The sequence below is a fragment of the Lacerta agilis genome, chromosome 10, assembly GCF_009819535.1.
Source record: "Lacerta agilis isolate rLacAgi1 chromosome 10, rLacAgi1.pri, whole genome shotgun sequence".
Taxonomy (NCBI): Eukaryota; Metazoa; Chordata; class Lepidosauria; order Squamata; family Lacertidae; genus Lacerta; species Lacerta agilis.
Genome location: NC_046321.1, coordinates 27,458,256 through 27,475,587, shown reverse-complemented (window position 1 = coordinate 27,475,587; position 17,332 = coordinate 27,458,256). Strand labels below are relative to the sequence as shown.

General features: G+C 48.1%; 1 protein-coding gene across 2 annotated transcripts in view; it reads right to left on the bottom strand.

The window, feature by feature from the left end:
• Positions 1-412: 412 nt before the first annotated feature.
• Positions 413-17,332, bottom strand: part of MICALL1 (MICAL like 1) — a 32,129-nt gene continuing 15,209 nt past the window's right edge. Inside the window, exons 6-16 of one of the 2 annotated variants that reach the window (XM_033163061.1) lie at positions 15,465-16,030; positions 14,048-14,111; positions 12,477-12,886; positions 11,438-11,922; positions 10,038-10,172; positions 9,103-9,232; positions 7,687-7,780; positions 6,888-6,961; positions 4,525-4,639; positions 3,972-4,018; positions 413-2,249 (exon numbers count right to left, since the gene is read on the bottom strand). In XM_033163061.1, coding sequence (XP_033018952.1) covers positions 2,128-2,249; positions 3,972-4,018; positions 4,525-4,639; positions 6,888-6,961; positions 7,687-7,780; positions 9,103-9,232; positions 10,038-10,172; positions 11,438-11,922; positions 12,477-12,886; positions 14,048-14,111; positions 15,465-16,030 — 2,242 coding nt within the window. In that variant the 3' untranslated portion in view covers positions 413-2,127. The remainder of the gene's footprint in view (positions 2,250-3,971; positions 4,019-4,524; positions 4,640-6,887; positions 6,962-7,686; positions 7,781-9,102; positions 9,233-10,037; positions 10,173-11,437; positions 11,923-12,476; positions 12,887-14,047; positions 14,112-15,464; positions 16,031-17,332) is intronic. The other variant, XM_033163062.1, reaches the window with a different exon arrangement.

The following is a 17,332-nucleotide window of genomic DNA, read 5'->3' as shown; positions in this document are numbered from 1 at the left end:
AGGGCTGATACCTTATTTGCTTTAACTCACTGTGCTGTCACTTGAAACATTTACTGCTCGTTTAGCTCATGGTTGGTATTGGAACCAGGGCAGATGCCTGAAGTGACACGAGTGGAAAGAGGTAAATTGGGGGTGGGGAGGAGGCAACCAGCTCCCCTTACCTTTTATTGTAAAAAGAACACCCACTCCAGTTTAGTTGTGGGGCAGAAGTGTGAATACAAAATACAGCTGCCCCATCAAGGCTAGTTTACCCCTCATATACTCTTCTCAGATTATTATTTTTAAAAACAAGACTGGTATGAAATATATACCTGAGACTTCTCTGTTTTATATGCCCTGGGACTACCTTTATAAGAGAGGGTCTGTTTGGTTTCTACTGTGATTCAAAACGGAGAAATAAACACCAACACTGTTGCTAAATACAATAGTTTTATTTCATTTGTTTGTTCCCTGCATGTATGTGGAGATCATGGTTAATACAGTGTAATTCTGTCCATCAGGGCTAGGGGGATTTGTGACGGGAGCGTCTCTGGTGGCATATTGTAACAATTTCATTTTAGAGGGGAATGTTGTGCTTTGGGATCAAACCCCAGGATGGCCTTTCTGTGGAGAGCAGGATTCAGCAGGAGGTCGTCATCCACTTGTGGGGACTGATAACAAGGCCCCAAGCAGCGCTGGCAACACTGATGAACTCAGATCCCCTTCTGGGACAGCGTAGGCTGAGCGTCATAGCCAGGGACTGGCCAAACATTCCATCATATTTGGATAAGGCAGCACAGCAATTTGCTCTGGGCTGGTAGTCTACTCTGCTAACAAGAACCCAAGACTAACAGCTGACTAACCAACACCTACAATACTATCAGTGTTTAACTCAGACCAAACAAACATCTCAATAAATAGCTCCTCCACTTGGAGGAGAAGGCAGAAAGGAAGGTGGGAAGGCACCTTCCCTCCCAGCACACACGCAAACACACACACACACGCAAACAAATAAAAACAAAGCTGGAAGGGAGAGGTGGAAATTCAAGCTAAGGAAGCAGTATAGAAAGGAACCCTCTTGCACTTGTAGGAAAGTATATACATGTCAAGCTGAGGGGGGAGCAGCTGGAATCCCTCCCAAATGGGCTAAGGGAGGCACTGGTGAGCAAGGCAAAAAGGAAACCTTGTTGGCATTGAGTACAGCATGAGATCTTACGCCCTCACAGTGGAGGGGAACATTGGACCCTTTCCCAGCCCACTGTGTCCCTTGAAGAGCACCATGGATGAAATTTAGCAGCAGCAACCAAGAGGGTGAAAAGGCCCAGTGAGTGTCTGATTCAGACCTTATCAAGTACATGAAAATCCAACCCCTTTAAGCTTTCCTCCCTGCATTGCTAAAAACGGTTTCCAAGAGACTCAGCATTCGCAGCACATTGGCAGCAGGAGAGAAATACGCCACTGGTTAGGCTCTTGGCCTTTTCTATCGGCCCTTATGGCATGGAAGCATTTCCCGTGATACTGAGTTTAACAGTTTTAAGCCAAAACAAAAAGTAACCATGCTCCAAAAGCCTAAAACCTTTCCAAATGACCAAAGTGGGATTTCTGACTAGCAGGCTAATGAGAAAAGGGATTTGGAGCAGGGGAGAGGAGTCCCCGTCCCTGGACTACTATGGAAAGTCTCCTCCTCCCCGAAGGAGAGGGGTATGAGGCACATGTGACTATCACAGTTGAGAGACGGGAGGGGGACAATTAGTGCAAGTTTCCCACAGGCACCCAAATTCTGCACTGCTCAGAACCAGAAATAAGAAGGACACACGTACAACCGAGGAAGCCTAAAACTATGTCACTTTCCCACCCTTACCCAGAAGCTGAAGAGACAAGTAGCTTCCTCCTCCAGTCTGTCCCTCCAACAATTTCAGTGCTGACTAGGCTTGCCCCACCTCTCTCCCCTTTTACTAGGCAAAGGAGCTTCTGTTGCTGGAAGTTGACGGAATTTCTCCAAGGGAAGCCAGCTTTGGTGTATGGCGAGGCACAGCATTGGTGGTGGTGGGAGGGCAGGAAAGGGGCAGGAGGCAGAAGCCCCATTTGCCAGGTGGCCAGCCAAACAGGACCGGTTTTGTCCCTCCCCACTTCTGGCTGCCTCCTGCTTTAGCTTTTCTCCTTGGGCGACTTGCTCTTTGACTCATGTTTGTTCCCAAGCAGTTTCAACACTTTCATGGGCTTGAATTTCCCTCTCTTCTTGCTATCAGCTTCGGTCTCCTTATGAAATTCTGGAGAAAGGAGGGAGGGGGAGAGAGAAAGTACAGTAATCACTTTCTGTGGAATGCACCTGGAGTTGGGCAAGAGAGGAAGGTGAGAAACTGTTTTCTACTGAGTCAGACAGGAGCTCAGCACTGACAGCAGCTCTCCGGGGTTTCAGACAGGAGTCTCCAACACTATTTGAAGACGCCAGGGACTGAACCTGGGCTAAAGTCCTCCCATATATACCAGGATCTTCATGCAACAAGTATACACAAAACACACCCTGGCAAATGCCTGTAACGTCATGGATGCTACAGTTCTGTACTAAAATTAGATTCAGTAACCAGAAAATCCAAATGCCTCAAGGGATTACATTAGCTAAATTAGCATAAATCTGCTTATTTGCATGCTTCATACAACAGGTCACTTGTCACAGGACAAGCATTGTTTACACAATCTGGAATTGTTATTCTGCAAGGGATTGAGAAAGGAGGATCATCACCTGTGGAAAAATGCAAAAAGGGAGGAATAGCAACCACTAAAAAGATTCGTGAGCCTTGCTGTTTGCCAAAACAAATATGCACCTAAAGGGTAATGTATTAGATACAGTCTCAAACTGGAATTATCACTGGGTGTTTAGGGTTGATCCCAAGGCAGTGTACTGTACTTTTCCGTGTATAAGACTATGATTTTTTCTTTAAAAGTTATGTTTAAAATTGGGGGTCATCTTATACATGGATAGTGTATACCCCCCATTTTCTTAATTTGGAGTCCCCCCCCAAAGGGGGCATCATACACGGGGGCATGTTATACACGGAAAAATATGGTCTATCCTGCCATTCTGCAGGAGTCCAGAGAAAACCCATGTTTTCTTAGTCACTGAATGTAGTTTCCTGATTAAAAGAAAAAGGGGGGAGGGGAAACAGGAGGACAGAAAAAAGTCTCTAGCCTTTTTGAATGTGAAGAAAATGCTTGAAAATGCAGTGTTAAAATCTCAGAAGCCATAAAGGAGACTGAATTTCCTATGTTTGGGGGGCAGGGCTTTCAGTGCCTTGCATAGTTTCTTGCCCTGCCCTGTGGCTAGCAAAACCAGACTAAATTAGCAAAAACAAGCATGCATCCATGAAAGAATTTTCATGGCTTTCATTCTTCTAAAATAGCTGCTTCAGAAGGAAAGGGAAAGCTTAGATTCCTTTTGCCCCCCAGGCAACTATTAAGAGGGAAGGATTCAGATTTAGGTGCAATGTCTCAGAGCTTCCTCCTTCTGTATCACAACTGCTTCTGAGATGAAGAACAGGAACTGGGCTATAGGGATTATGTGCTGCCCTGTGCTGGGAGCGATATTCCCCAACAACAGAGGGAACATACATGCACCACCCATGGCCAAAGGCAGTTTGGGGAGAAAGCAGAGGAGCATTTGACATCCTTCCTGTCTCAAATTCCATCCCACCCTGACTTCCAGCCCCTACTGCATCTGCAAGCAGAAGGCTACTTTCCTGAGTAATCAGCAGGATTACAAAAAAATAAGAGAAATTATGCAAATTTATACAATTCATACAATTCAGCTTTTCCTAGAGCAGAATTCAAATTGCTTGGGTGCATACTTTTAGTGTGTTCAGCATGGAAAGGACACATAAGCACACTGTGTTCTGGTTAACAGTTGTTTTAGCTATCCAAATGAAAGGTGAGCTAGAAATATTTTAATAAATAATATTCAGGAACCAATGCCTTAACTCCTGGACCTCTCTTACCTTTCTTTTTAATCATGGCTTCCAACATTTTGTCCTCCTCTTCTTCCCTGGTAAAAAAAAGGGGAGGGAAGAGTGAGATTCAGCCTTTGCAAGAACAGTCAAAGTACAGCTTCTAAAAAGATGTCATTGTGCCATAGAACACAAGAAGTGGCTCTTCTCTCGATCCTACTCAGCCAATAGTTTCTATGCTGGGGGATAGGTCCCTATGACCCTCTCCTAGAAGCTGTTGGGCTCCAACTCCCATCAGTCCCAGCCATCATGGCCAATAGTCAGGAATGATGGGAGCTGTAGTCCATAAACAACTGACAGGCCACAGGTTCACCATTCTTGGCCCAAGTAGGAAAGCCATTCTTTCAGATTCCAAATGCACCATATCTCTGGGCAAGCTCCTAGCACCAGCTCCTTTGGACAAAGCTCTTGTGTCTTGTCTAGAGAAGATGTTCACTATAAAAATGGCATTTGGGGCCATGCAATTACAGCCAGCTTTACAGTCACCCCAGCTCTGCTATTTAGAAGTAGGCAGGCCATTTCCAACCACTTCCCCTTCTGCTACCTTTGCCGGTCCTCGTCCAAGCAATTGACAATGGCGTTCCGCTGCTCAATGATGGTCACCAGTTCTTGCATCAGGACCTTCTCCCTGACGCGGTCCTCATCTGTCCAGTCTTTCTCTGTCCGCCAAGAAAGAGAGAGGTGAGTAGGCGGTTATTTATTTACTAGGTGTTTGTAGTTATAAGCCCACCTTCCTTGAAACCGTCCCGAAGTGGATTACAAAAAAAGTGACAATTAAACAAGTACAGTTTACGTTAAAATCATAAAATGAAAGCACAAGAGCACCCAACAGCGAAACATCAGCACAGAATAGCAGCGAAGAGCAATGCAGGAGTTATGTGATGGAACTTCCTAGCGTCAGATGGTCACACTTCTGCTCTGTGAAGGATTACATGACAAGTGTGCGCTTGAACCCAGCGTGCTCCTCCTTTTAACACGAACAGTGCTGGAAATACCACAAAGTCTGAGCGAATTCTGGCTTTCTAGCCTAGCACGTGCCACCCCAAAGGATAAAAGGTGGCCCTTATGAAGGGGCACAACCCGTGGGATTGTGTGGGACAGAGTGTGTCAGTTCCAGATAAATTGGGTGAGAAAATCTGTTTCCCTTCAGAAGTTGCTGGACGACAACCCACATCGTCCATGGCGGGGTGTTGGATAGGACAGACAGGAGTTGTAGCTCAGCAACCTCTGGAGGGACCCAGGTTAGCCATTCCTGAGTCGAAGGGGTCTCAGGTAGTAGAGTGAAGGAAAACCTCTGCCTGGGTCCTCAGAGAGCCACAGAGTACACAAAACTAGGCTGGGCAAAGCAATGTGTAAGGCAGTGACTCAGAACAAGACTGCTCCATGTTCCTTTCTTGCCTGTGAGGCTGAACATCTTCCAAGTTCTCCTCACAAAGGGTCAATTGTGGCTCAAGAAACACTGGGTTTTGCTCACTATGTTCTTCCCCATACCTCTCTACAGATCATCCGTGCCTTGAGCCTGTTTCGAGAGCTTCCCTCTTGTTGGACTTTCATTAACTAACTAGGGCAGGAAATGCCATCGACTAAAGGCTGGCAGTAGGGAAAGAACCTCTCGTTTTATTGAACAGTGCTCTCTGCTGGCAGTCAACGTGCGATGAGATAGTATTCTGCTCTGGGTAGTATTGCGCCTACATAAAGGTTCATGTCGAAACTCTGAAATCCTTCAATCTCAGCAAGCCTTAGAATAGCCCTGTAAGGTAGGCCGCTATTATTCTGTTCGCATTGCAGGTGAGATTGAGGCTGGGAATCTATGGCTTGCCAAATGCCACCTAATGCGCTCATGGCAGAGAGAAGGTTCAAACTAGGAAGTTCTCCTCTTAGCTGACACATCAGGCCATAGTGGAAGAACAGCTGCTGGGCCCCAGGTGTCAGGCCGTTTCCTAGTCTGCCATTCCATCGGGCTGAAGCATACGGAAGAAAGGACCACTCCATCAGCTCCACTGAGAAGCTGTCTCCAGCAGGCCTTTCTTCTCCCTCAAATGCCATCTTGCCATTCTGTCAGACTGCAGCAGAGCAAAAAGAAGGGAAGCAGGACCACTTTACTGGCTCTGAAGCAAAACCAGCAACTTTCAGCTGTTCCTCTCTTTGAGCAGTTTCCCTTCCAGCTAGTCAAAAGAACTCCATATCTAAGAACTAGTTTCTGAGTTTTGCTTATTTCCTCCTCCTGCCCAATCCTTTTTCCTTTTGTGTGGTGTCTTTTAAATTTTAAACCTAGGGACAGGGGTGTTTGTGGAATGCCCTCCCTAGTGAGGTGTGTCTGTCTCCTTCATTACTGACTTTCAGGAGAACTCTAAAAACATTACTGTTTCTTCAGGCATTTGATGGCTGAAGGACACTGCTCTTGGCAACCCTGAGGTCACTGACTGAAATAATGTCTTTAGCTGGTTTTTAGAATGCGTTTAACATGCTTGTAACTGTTTTTGATTGTTTTTAGTTGTGATTTATCATGGCTGTTTCTGCAGTCCTAGACTAGGAAAGGTAGGATATAAATTGAATGAAAGATTTATTGATTGCTAGTCAGTCTTTTTTTGGCTGAAGAGTAGGGTAAATAAACAAACAGACATACACAATTTTAAGGATACAGAAGGAACTGTAAACACCTTATGAAGAAACATACTTAGGCTAACGCTCAAAGTGAGCAGCCTGGAGCACTGGCCATCCTAGCAAAGCCTGAGCACACCAAGGGAACAAGAAACAGCTCACATCGCCTGGCATGGTCTCCTCACGTAGGCCCTGTAACACTGTTCCCTTCAAATGCATCCAAAATCATTTTCAAGTCATTCTCAAATGCTACGGCAAAGATCACTTTTTTAAAAACCTGCTCGTATCACACCCTGAGAGACGCACCAGGTTTGTTGAGGAGGCATCGCAGTTCATACTCCACGTCAGCCTGACGCTGCTCCAGGTTCTGCTGCTTAAAACTAAAACGAAGGAAAAGAGGAGAGTTACATGCCAGCACAGGCAAATTTATTTTTTATTTTTAACAAAATTTGCATACACCGCTTAACTGGAAGTAAAACTTCTAAGCGGTTTACAAAAGGCATAAAATATACATTAGAATTATTGATAAAAGCTAAAGTTATTTTTTTAATAAATAAAACATAGAAATAAAATCAGCTAGGCTAAAATGGCAGATTAAAATGTCTGTCAGTTTTTTACATGTTTGGGTAAAGTTTCTGGCAGGTGCTGAAAACAGTACAGTAAAGGCGCCTGCCTGGTGTCAACAGGCAGTGAGGTCCAGAGTTTTGGTGGTGGCCCCCTGCAAGATCTACTTCTTACAAGTGCAGAACTAATATTATGTGGCATCTGTAATAGTACCAGCTAACTAGCTCATCCTCCTTGCCATTATGGCATTCCCTACCACAGCCGATTCAGCAAAGTCCAGATTCTTTCAGAAGGTTGGAAGATCCACTCCTGGATGGGGAATCTGTGGCTCTCAAGATGCTGCTGGATGACAATTGCCATCATTGCTGACCGTTGGCCATGCTGGCTGGAGACGATGGAAGATGGAGCCCAACAACATATGGCGCCCCCAACCTCTGATCTACCTGTTTGGGATGGCCTTTGGCGCTTGGGATTGAGCCTGCAAAGAGCGGCACTTGCCCCCTAGAAAGTGGCTGGCCATTAATCAATCATGTGTACTTACATATAGATGAGTTCAGACTCCCGGCGCACCAGCATGTGCTTCTCATGGATGAGCTTGAACCAGTCGACCAGCAGGCTGTCTTCAGGAACATCTGCTGGTCAAAGGGACGGAGGAAGGGAAAGAGCTCAGAAGCCCACACGGGTATGAAGCTACCTTATTGTCCTAGCCTATCCCAGATAAGGAAGATGCACATCTGACAGTTAACTCTTTGTTGGCTAGAGAAACACAGCAGCTTCCATCATGCTCTGGATACACATACTCACACACTTCTAGCCTCTACGCAGCTGTCCATAGGTCTGGGCCCTATGGAGAAGTTGCAGCAACAGTGGGGCCCCCTCCCATCCTCCGGCTTATCTGACGGGTGGCGTGCCCTCAATCTGAGACCTTCCGCACAGAAGTCGTCCCTGCTCTTCCCCTTTCAAGCCCCTCCTGCTCCCAGGAGACAGTGGGAGAGAGGAAGGTGGGGAATCTACTTGTCCCTCGCCTGAACTGTCTCTTCTTCTTCTGCCTTGAATTGCCCTGGCTCCTGCTCCTCCCCAGTTCCTGCCTTGTGGCTGGCGTGGCATCCCATAAATCACTGGTCCCTCTCCGGGGTCGCTCCCCTGTCCCCCTGCCTCTGCCACACACTCTTCAGAGCCTTGCCTATCCCTGACACCGATACTGAATTGGACCATTGGTTCATCTACCTTGGCAGTGGCTCTCCAGGGTTTCAGACCAGGGGACTTTCTCAGCCCTACATAGAAATGCCAGGGACTGAACCCAGATCTTTGCCACACACAGCATGTGCTCTACCACTGAGACCTTCCCTGAGATCTGCCCACCACAGAGGCAAAGGGATGAGGCAGCTACAGCAGCTCTTACTGTTAGTCCACATTAGCTTCAGGGCACCTGAAACCTAGAAATGCTGTTTTTGAAGCAGAAGCACAACCAGGACACACACAGAGGCATTTCCTCAATCACCTCCATCTCTGGACACAAATACCAAACATTCTGGAGGGTTGGCTTTTGTTTTTAAACCTGACCCATCTTTTCCAAGTTACCAACGCTTAACCTCTTCCCTCCTTGCATTTGCTCTGAACATAGAAACCCTTCTGCCTGAAAGTTCCCTAACCAAGTATTACGTGGTATATATTTTAACAAATAGGGAAAATTCGTATACATAGAATATTTTTTAGCATTCACCGCATGAATATACACAGTGGAATAAGCAAAGATAGGCAGGTGGTGCCCAAGCCACGGAAAAGCAAACTTGGCTGCTTATATCAGGTGCGGGAAAACCTTTGGCCTTCCAGATGTTGCTGAACTACAACTCCCAGCAGCCCCAGCAAGCATGGCCAAAGATAACACTCATATATCCTGCGAATCTTCCTGCCTTCTGCCCTGCGCAGCCTCACAGGCAGCAATCCACCACCCTACCATTATTTTCCATGCTGCGAAGCTTCCTTTCCAGCTCAACCCCTCGATGCTCCAGCTCATCCAGCTGTTGCTCAATGCTGTCCATCTCGCCATAGATGTCCTCCACTGGAACATACTGGTCTGACTGAACCTGTAAAAAGGCAAGGAACCAAGGATCACGCTTCCTGTTTCTAACAAGGCAGGCGTGGCTTTCTAGAAGATAACTACTGACTCCAGGGTGGGAGGAGGAAGATAAAAGTCACGGGGAATACATTTAAAAAAATACGTATCTGTGAATTAGGGCAAGTTGCAGGGCAGAACCTGGCAGGGGTGTCCCACCCAAAAATCCCTCCTAGCCGCCTTACCTAAAATTATCACTACTGAATGTTTCAGATGGTTTCCTACACAATCATGAGGGACAGAAACTTGCTTTGGCTGACATTCTTAAGGAGACAAATTCTGGAGTCCACAGAGTAAACATAAAGCACTGGTGAGGAACCTCCAGCCTGCAGGCCTAACTAAACATGTCCTGGTCCCCCTTTGGCCTGTGCTGTCACTTCCCCAAGCCTTGCCCCAGCACCTGCCCCACACCTGACGCCAGATAACTGTTCCTCTGCAAGCGAGGCTTTGCCTTCAGCACTTTTAAAGCCAGGTTTCAGGCTCAGCATTTAGAATCTGCCCCAGCAGCTTTTGTTATGGTGTAGCTTTCAGAGGAAGCCACAACCACTGCATACAAATGCCTCATGCCAGCCCTTAGCCCTCAATCACCCCGCTAGAAAGTATGCAATCCCTCTTCACAGGGGTGGTATTCAATTAAGTTTTACTCAGAGTAGAACCCACTGAAGTTAACAAACACGACTGAGTTAGCTCAGTTAATTTAAATACTCCTTTCGTGAGCAATTTGTGGGAATTTAAGTAGCATGGCAAACGAGGCAGAAGCCCCCAATTCTCGGTACCTTCCGTTTAATTAGCGGGAAGCCATGTCCTGGAGCAGGAGGCCTCGCTGGCTTGGGTCCCTTTGGAGTTTTCTTAATGGAGGGGGACGTGACAGGCGACGGCTTCCGGTTGAAGGGATTCTCTTTGCAGGATGACTGGGGACAAACACACCAAGCAGAATATCAAAATATACCTCTTGGTCTGCACCACAATGGGACCCTGAACCTACCACTCCACCCTGGCACTTTTGAGGACCATATCTCTGGAGCAGGGACTCAGCTCTGGCACGGGGCAGGGGGGGGGGTAGTAGCCAGGCCTCTTTAGCAACAGACACTGGCCAGGGACTCCTGATTCTGAGCAAGGGAAATGAGGCAGTGCACATGAGAAATCACAAATGCTGGGGACACTCCCGACAGCCATGCTCAGCAACTGAGGACAAGCCAGCCACAGTCAGACTGCCCTGCAGTTCAAGGGATCCTGGTGGTACAGGGAATTGCATGGTGGAGCAGTGGGTTTTACATTTCCCGGGGTAAAAGATGGAGGGAGGGGGGCTGACACGAAATCCTGCAACACTCTGTGGCTGGGGGGTTTCATGTCAGCCCCCTTCTCTGCAGCTTATGAGCCACAGGCAGCCTTCATTTCAAGCCCTCTGCATGTGATCAGTTTAGGCCTATGTTAATGGGAGGGAGAGAATGGAGCAAAAAGCCAAAACTGATGGAGAGATTAAGCAGGCGGGGAATCAGAAGCCCCCCAATCAGATCTGGCCCTAAGCACCATCAAACGCAGCCCTAACAGACTTTTCCCATGAGAACAGCCTTTGTTGTGCATGCCATCTTTAAAGCAGCATTGTCAGAGGATCTGAAACCCTTCATAACAGCAGCTTCTACCCTAAGTTAATGGTAATTATTTGTAAGGCTGCAAAATAAGCAGTACATAACATAACCAGCGGGTGGTGCTAGAGGTGAGAGCGGAGAGCAGGCCAAGAAGTTGTCATGTCTCTGGGAATACAGTGGTACCTTGGTTTACAACCATAATCAGTTCCGGAGGTCCGGTTGTAAACCAAAACAGGTTGTAACCCAAGGCGTGCTTTCGCCAATGGGGCCTCCCCCCCCAAAAAAAATTGGTTGTAAACCAAAAAAGGGACACGCACTTCCGGATTTGATGTGGTTGTAATCCAAAGAGGTTGCAAACCAAGGTACCACTGTACGAAGACAGTAAAGCCCTAACTCCGGCTGGGACTTCCTGGCCAGATGCTTTGTTACACACACAAACATGCACATGCACAGATAAAAACATCTCAGTTCATTTCAGGGACCTTTCAAAGTAACAGAGCAAGTCAAAAGGTCATTGTTTTTCAAAAACCTGCAGGGACGAAGGATGGGTCTCACGACCAGAACCTAGGAAAGCGACTCCGACCTACCTTTGGCTGTGCTTTGGGTGATGGAGAGCTCCTGGCAGCCGCTCCACTCAGCTCCGAGGCCAAGAGGATAGGCGTGGGAATGGCCCCGGCCGAAGGCTTGGGGGAGGCTCCCCCAGGGGAGGTTTTCAAGTTCCCAGATGAGCAGCTTTGGGCAGTCTGTGAATGTCCCCCTTGTGCCTCGCTGCCATCGCCAGCCAAATCGCTGGAGGATGAAAAGGAGGAGTTGGCCGAGCTGCCGGGCAGGGCTGTGGGACCCTCCTCACCAGAGGAGGAGAGGCAGGGGAGCGGGGGGCCTGAGGAGACGGTGGAAGTGGCGGCTGGGACGTGGACTGCGGGCTCTGAGGAGCTCTTGGGCACAGAGGTCTCGTCCAAGTTGTCCGCGCCCTTGGCCAAACACTCGGATGCGATGCTCTCCAGGCTCAGGGCGGGCGAGGGGGTGGAGGAAGATGGCTCCGAGCGGGAGAGTCGGGAAATGGGGTGGTGAGCTGCAACGAGGAGAAAGTACAGGTGAGAGCCTAGTGCGAAAGTGGGGGGACTCAGGCCCAAGCATGGCCCTTTAGGCCTCTCTGCCCAGCCCTCTGAACCCTTCCCATGCCACACCTCCCACTGGCCTTGCTTTGGCCCCCAATTTGCCTGCTTGGAATGTGTCCTTGAACTCCAGTATTGCCTCTTGATTGTCCATTTGCAGGACGGAGGACTGTGTGTGTGTGTGCGCAAAACCTAGCCTACTGGCCCACCTCTGGGCTAGCATGACAGAACACCTTTTCCAGACAGGCCCATTTGAATGAGGGAACCATTAACCCAGGGATGGAGAACCTGTGCATCTCCCCCTCAACGTTGCTGGACTCCAACTCCCATCAGCCTCAGCCAGCATGGCTAGTGCTCAGGGATGATGGGAGTATGAGTCCAACAAATCCCTGAGGGCATCCCAGCCAGGGCAAGCATGGCAGGAGCAGGCCTAAAACATCCAAGCCACATCGGTCCAAGCCATGAGAGCTCATTCTTTTCCTTCCTGTCGGAAGGCAGGGTGGAGACTCACCAAGAGGGGATGCATTGGGGGCCCTTGGAGCTGGCCGCTTCTTGGTCTTGGGGCTGCTGTTGGGGGTGATGCCGTACCAGGGGTGAGCCATCTTGGAGGTGAGCTCGCCCTCGCTCTGCTCTTGCTTTGGCGTGCTCTGTTGCGTGGCGACTCCCTCCTCCTCCTCCTCCTCCTGCTGCTGCTCTTCCTCATCCTCCTCAAAGGGGTTATACGGCTTGGGCTCCTCCGAAGTGGGCCTGCCTTCCCTGCCTTGCGCTTTCCCTTCTCCGCCTTCATCCTCCTCCGAAACCCTCGAGGGGCTCTCCTTGCGACTACCTGGTGGGGGAGGTGGAGGGGCCAGCTTCTTCTTAGGCTCTCCTTGGACCAATGCAATCCAGGGAGGGTCTTTGGGCCGTGGGCATTCCCCAGTTCTGGCAGGAGAAAAGATACGGGGTAAGGAAGGATGAAAGGGGGAGAGTATGACATGGAAAAGAGGCTCCTCCCAAGCAGGGAGGTGCCCACCTGTCCGTCGCTCGAGAGAAAGCAAGACACTCCATCTCTGAAGCCCAAAGCTCCACATGTTCTGCAAGTGTGCCACACAAGACCACAAGCTGATACTGAGCACAACATTCACTCCCCCCGCCGAATCTTAATTTACCTCATAACCCTTTGCTTTAAAAAAAAAAAGACACATATGTATATTTTGAAGGCTGAAAAGCAGAAAGCAGATTTTCTTGGCACTGAATCATGACTTTTGTTGTTATGTTTAGAATATACACAGCCCTGCTATTTTTTTTCTTCAATCTTTCAGGCAGGAATACTGAGCAGCAGATTTGGATTCTCAAGCTAAGGATAGTCTGATGCACTGAGAACAACCCTTTCCATCTGTGCTGGACTGGGAGACATCGGGTGACTCAGACATGACCCTGAGTCTTTCCATCTTCCCCTCTATGTGGCTGAAATTGCTAAGAGCTGCTTAAAGCATGATGAAGAGTCTTGTGACACCTTAAAAACTACCCGATTTCTTAGCTTTGCTGGTCCTTAAAGGTGCCACAAGACTCTTTGCAACAGACTAACGTAGCTACTCCTTGGAAATCAAGACAAGCTGTTCTTCCTACACAGGGTATGCATGTATGATTTACTATCTAGTCAGACTTCCCCAACTGGGTGCCCTCAATATGTTTTTAAACTCCACCTCCCATCAGCCCCAGACTGCACAGGAAGTGTTCAGGGATGGTAGGAGTTGCAGTCCAACGACATCTGGAGAGCACCAGGTTGGAAAAGTGTGGTCTACACAGTTGTTTGCTAACTTGCATTTTGACAAGAGATACACAGATTGAGGGGGGGGGAAGAGTTACTGTCTGCATTGCTCTGCGAGGACCCAGGATTCTCTCTTCAATAGATTGGGGGGGGGGGGTTTCACTACTTCAGAAGAATAACAAGTTCTGAATGAACCCCCATCCCGCACTTAAAACCTCCAATGCATGCCCATCCTGCAGCTTGATTTGCATGGATAGGGAAAAGGGAAAATGGAGAGAAGGTCGACACTTATCTCGCTGTCTCTGTGTGATTTGCAAGCAAAAGGGACATACCGCTCGGAGGACGTGGGTCTGCCTCTGGGCTTCGGAACAGGAGGACAGGGCTCAGGAGGCCTACCTAATCCGGAAATGAAGAACACAAAAAGAGGGTGCAACATTAGGGGCTTTTGTGTTTAGGAGGGGGGAAAGGCAAGTAAGGGAAAACATGATAGATGTGTATAAAATTATGCACAGTTTGGAGAAAGCAGATAGAGAAAGGATTTTTCTCCCTCTCTCGCAACAGTTTTCAAGCACTACTGAATTTGTTGGAAAATTCAGGACAACAGAAAATACTTCTTCACATAGCGCACAGTTAAATCTATAGGATTCATTCCCACAAGGCGTAGGGATAGCCAGCAAAATAGGTGCCTTTAACAGAGGCTTAGACAAAGTCATGGCAGATTGCCATAATGGCTAATAGCTCTATGTTTCCCCCCTGCACTGTCAGAGGCAATCTGCTGCTGAATAACAGATGCTGGCAACCACAAGTGGGGAGACTGCTCTTGAGCTCTAGTCCTGCTTGCAGGCTTCCCATAGGCCTCTGGTTGGCAACTGTGAGAGCAAGATGCTGGAATAGATGGGCCTTTGGTCTGATCCAGCTGGGCTCTCCTGATGCTCTTAACATATCCATGTGTCTCATACCCTAGCAAGGACGTCCAAATCCATTACGCTGGGATAACTTGTTTTTAAAGAAGGTTTTTATAGCCAGGGATGAAAGCTCTCAACATGCAGCTGCGCAGCATCTTGCGAAACCTCAGAAACTTGGAAAGTGGCCAAATAAATCTTCTCTTGCCTTCTGGGAGCATGACTGCACAGCCACACAGCTCCTCCACCTTGGCTACGGCTCTCTGATCTATGCCCAAGGCACACCCAGCCTTGAATCTCCACGCCCTTCTTTCCATCGACTCCACTGGTCCTTACCAGAAAATCGTGCTTGTGGAAGAAGGATGAAGTATCAGACAAGGAGTGAATGCAGTTAATTCATGGGCACAGAATCCAGGTTACAGTATCTGTCCCATCAGAAGGGTGTGTTTCACAGGACAAAAAGGCTTTCGCCAAGCTGCCCACTGCTACAACTGAAAGGTACCTGCAAAGGTTTTCTCGTACAACCCCCTGCCAATTGTATTTATTTATGCAGAAAATTCTATACTGCCCCTCAACAAAAATGGTCGCAGTGCAGTTTACAAAAAGAGAGAGAGAGAGAGCAGGGAATCTGCTCCTGCAACATCACGGTTGGCCACCTACCAGAGATGTTGTAGAAGCAGGTTTCCTGCCTCAGGAGTCTAAGTAGATTACCTTTGAGGTTCCTTCTAGGATTCTAATGTTCCAATCCACACAAGCTGCAAATGAGAGCTCCCATTTCAGTTTGGCTATTGCCACAGTGCTGCTGATGGGTTTTTCACTACTTCTCTCTGTGCACACATTTCCTTACCATTGGCCAGTCCAGCGCCAGGCTCACTGGATCCCTCGCTTTGCACGTTGGCTCTGGGCTTTGGAACAGGCTGGGAGCTTGGCGGTGACAGGGCTGCTGCTGTGTCTGTGCTCTTCCTGGGGGCAGGCTTGGGCCGAGCCTCCTTGAGCTGCCCGTGTTGCAGGCTAGCCTTCTCTGGCATGAGCAGAGGTGGCTTTGCTGGCACAGGAGGTTTGGGGGGTGTTTGGGAGCAGGTTTCAGATCCAGAAGCAGGGGCGAGTGTTTCGTTCTTTGGCTGTGCAAGAGGCATCTCGCTCTCCACTCCATCAGCTACCCTCTCCCCTGTTTTGCCTATCTCTTCCACGGCGGATGGGTGCTCCTCCAGTATTCCGTTCTCTTCCTCCGCACCAGTGCTCACTATCCCAGCCTCTCCGCTTTCCCCCGCGTGCTGAAGATCTGGGCTTGGCCTGCGCTCCATCCTCCCGCTCAGGCCCAACTTGCCACGATGCTGGGTGCACACAAATGTGCCCACTTCGGGTCCAGGCTTGTAAGAACCGGGGAGGAGAGTGCTGGAGCATTCCTTACACCTGCCAGAGACACAAGTAAAGCCTGTCACCAAACAGTGGAGATAGGCAAGAATTGTGGAGTTGTGATCACAGGCACCCTTAGAAGAACAAACTTTATAGTTTCGCCAAAGATTCCCTGTGACACTCTGGGCTAAGTCACTTAGCTTCTCTGTTTCTTCATTCCCTCATCTCCATTTGTCCACATAGAAATTACAATTGATTTGCACTTCTTACTCAGGCTATAAGGTTTTCGGAGCAGGGATTGGTGCCGTCTCTCTCACACAACTTAAACTCAAAAGCAGTTTTGCTCTCCGGGGCTGGATCTGTCTTCCCTTTTTGTGTGGGCAAATATGACACTATAAAGTTAATCAAGTACATTTTATTCCTCAGATAAAAGACATATTAAGTAAAACAATCAAAGCTGGTTTGGAAAACGTGCCTCTTTCCTGAGAAACAGACATGCCCCTCACTTTTTCTACACAACAGTTGTATGCCGGTAACACAGAAAGCAGGTCACAACTGGGAATGAGAGCGAGACTTATGAGCTTCATGGATTTAGTAGCAGAACATCACAGTAGAGTTCTTCTTCCCACACTTGCCCATATTTTTGAAAAAGTTGATATGACCTCATCATTTAACCTACAGTAGTGGTGTGAAAAAGCCTTAAAGCCCCATCTGTTTCAGCTTTCTTTTTAGGTTGCTGGGTTTTAGAGGACTGGGTTTTAATCTTCAGTTTATCTGGACATTCTGGCTATTTTTATGCTGGGCTGTACATTGTTTAAAAGTCTGACTACTTTGTAGTTACTATTCACTGGTTGCTGTTGCAATCTGTGTTTTACCTGATGTCATATTTTTGGAATCATCTCTTAGAGAGGACCGTGAGCTGTATCCAATGTGGCAGCTCCACTACTACAACAAACTTTTGTGTGTGCAATGTCCTCTCCAGCACCCCTTTGTACCATCAAAATCAGCTCTGGAGGTTTGGGGGGGACCCTCAGGAGCAGATTCTGGGGGTGCATGGGGAGAAGGACATGGAACAGAAGTCCTCCTCCTATTGTACTGAAACGCAGCCTTAAACAGAAAGCTTTTATGTTAAATACTAATTAAAGGAGGACATATCTGAAGAAGTGTGCATGCAAATGAAAGCTTATACAAAGAACAAAGTTAGTTGGTCTCTAAGGTACTACTGGACTCTCTCTCTCCCTCTCTGTCTCTGTCTCTCTCTCTCTCTCTCTCTCTCTATATATATATATATATATTTAAAGGAGGACAATATCCTATAAAGACAAATAGAGGACAACCACAAGCCAAGGAAAGCCCCTT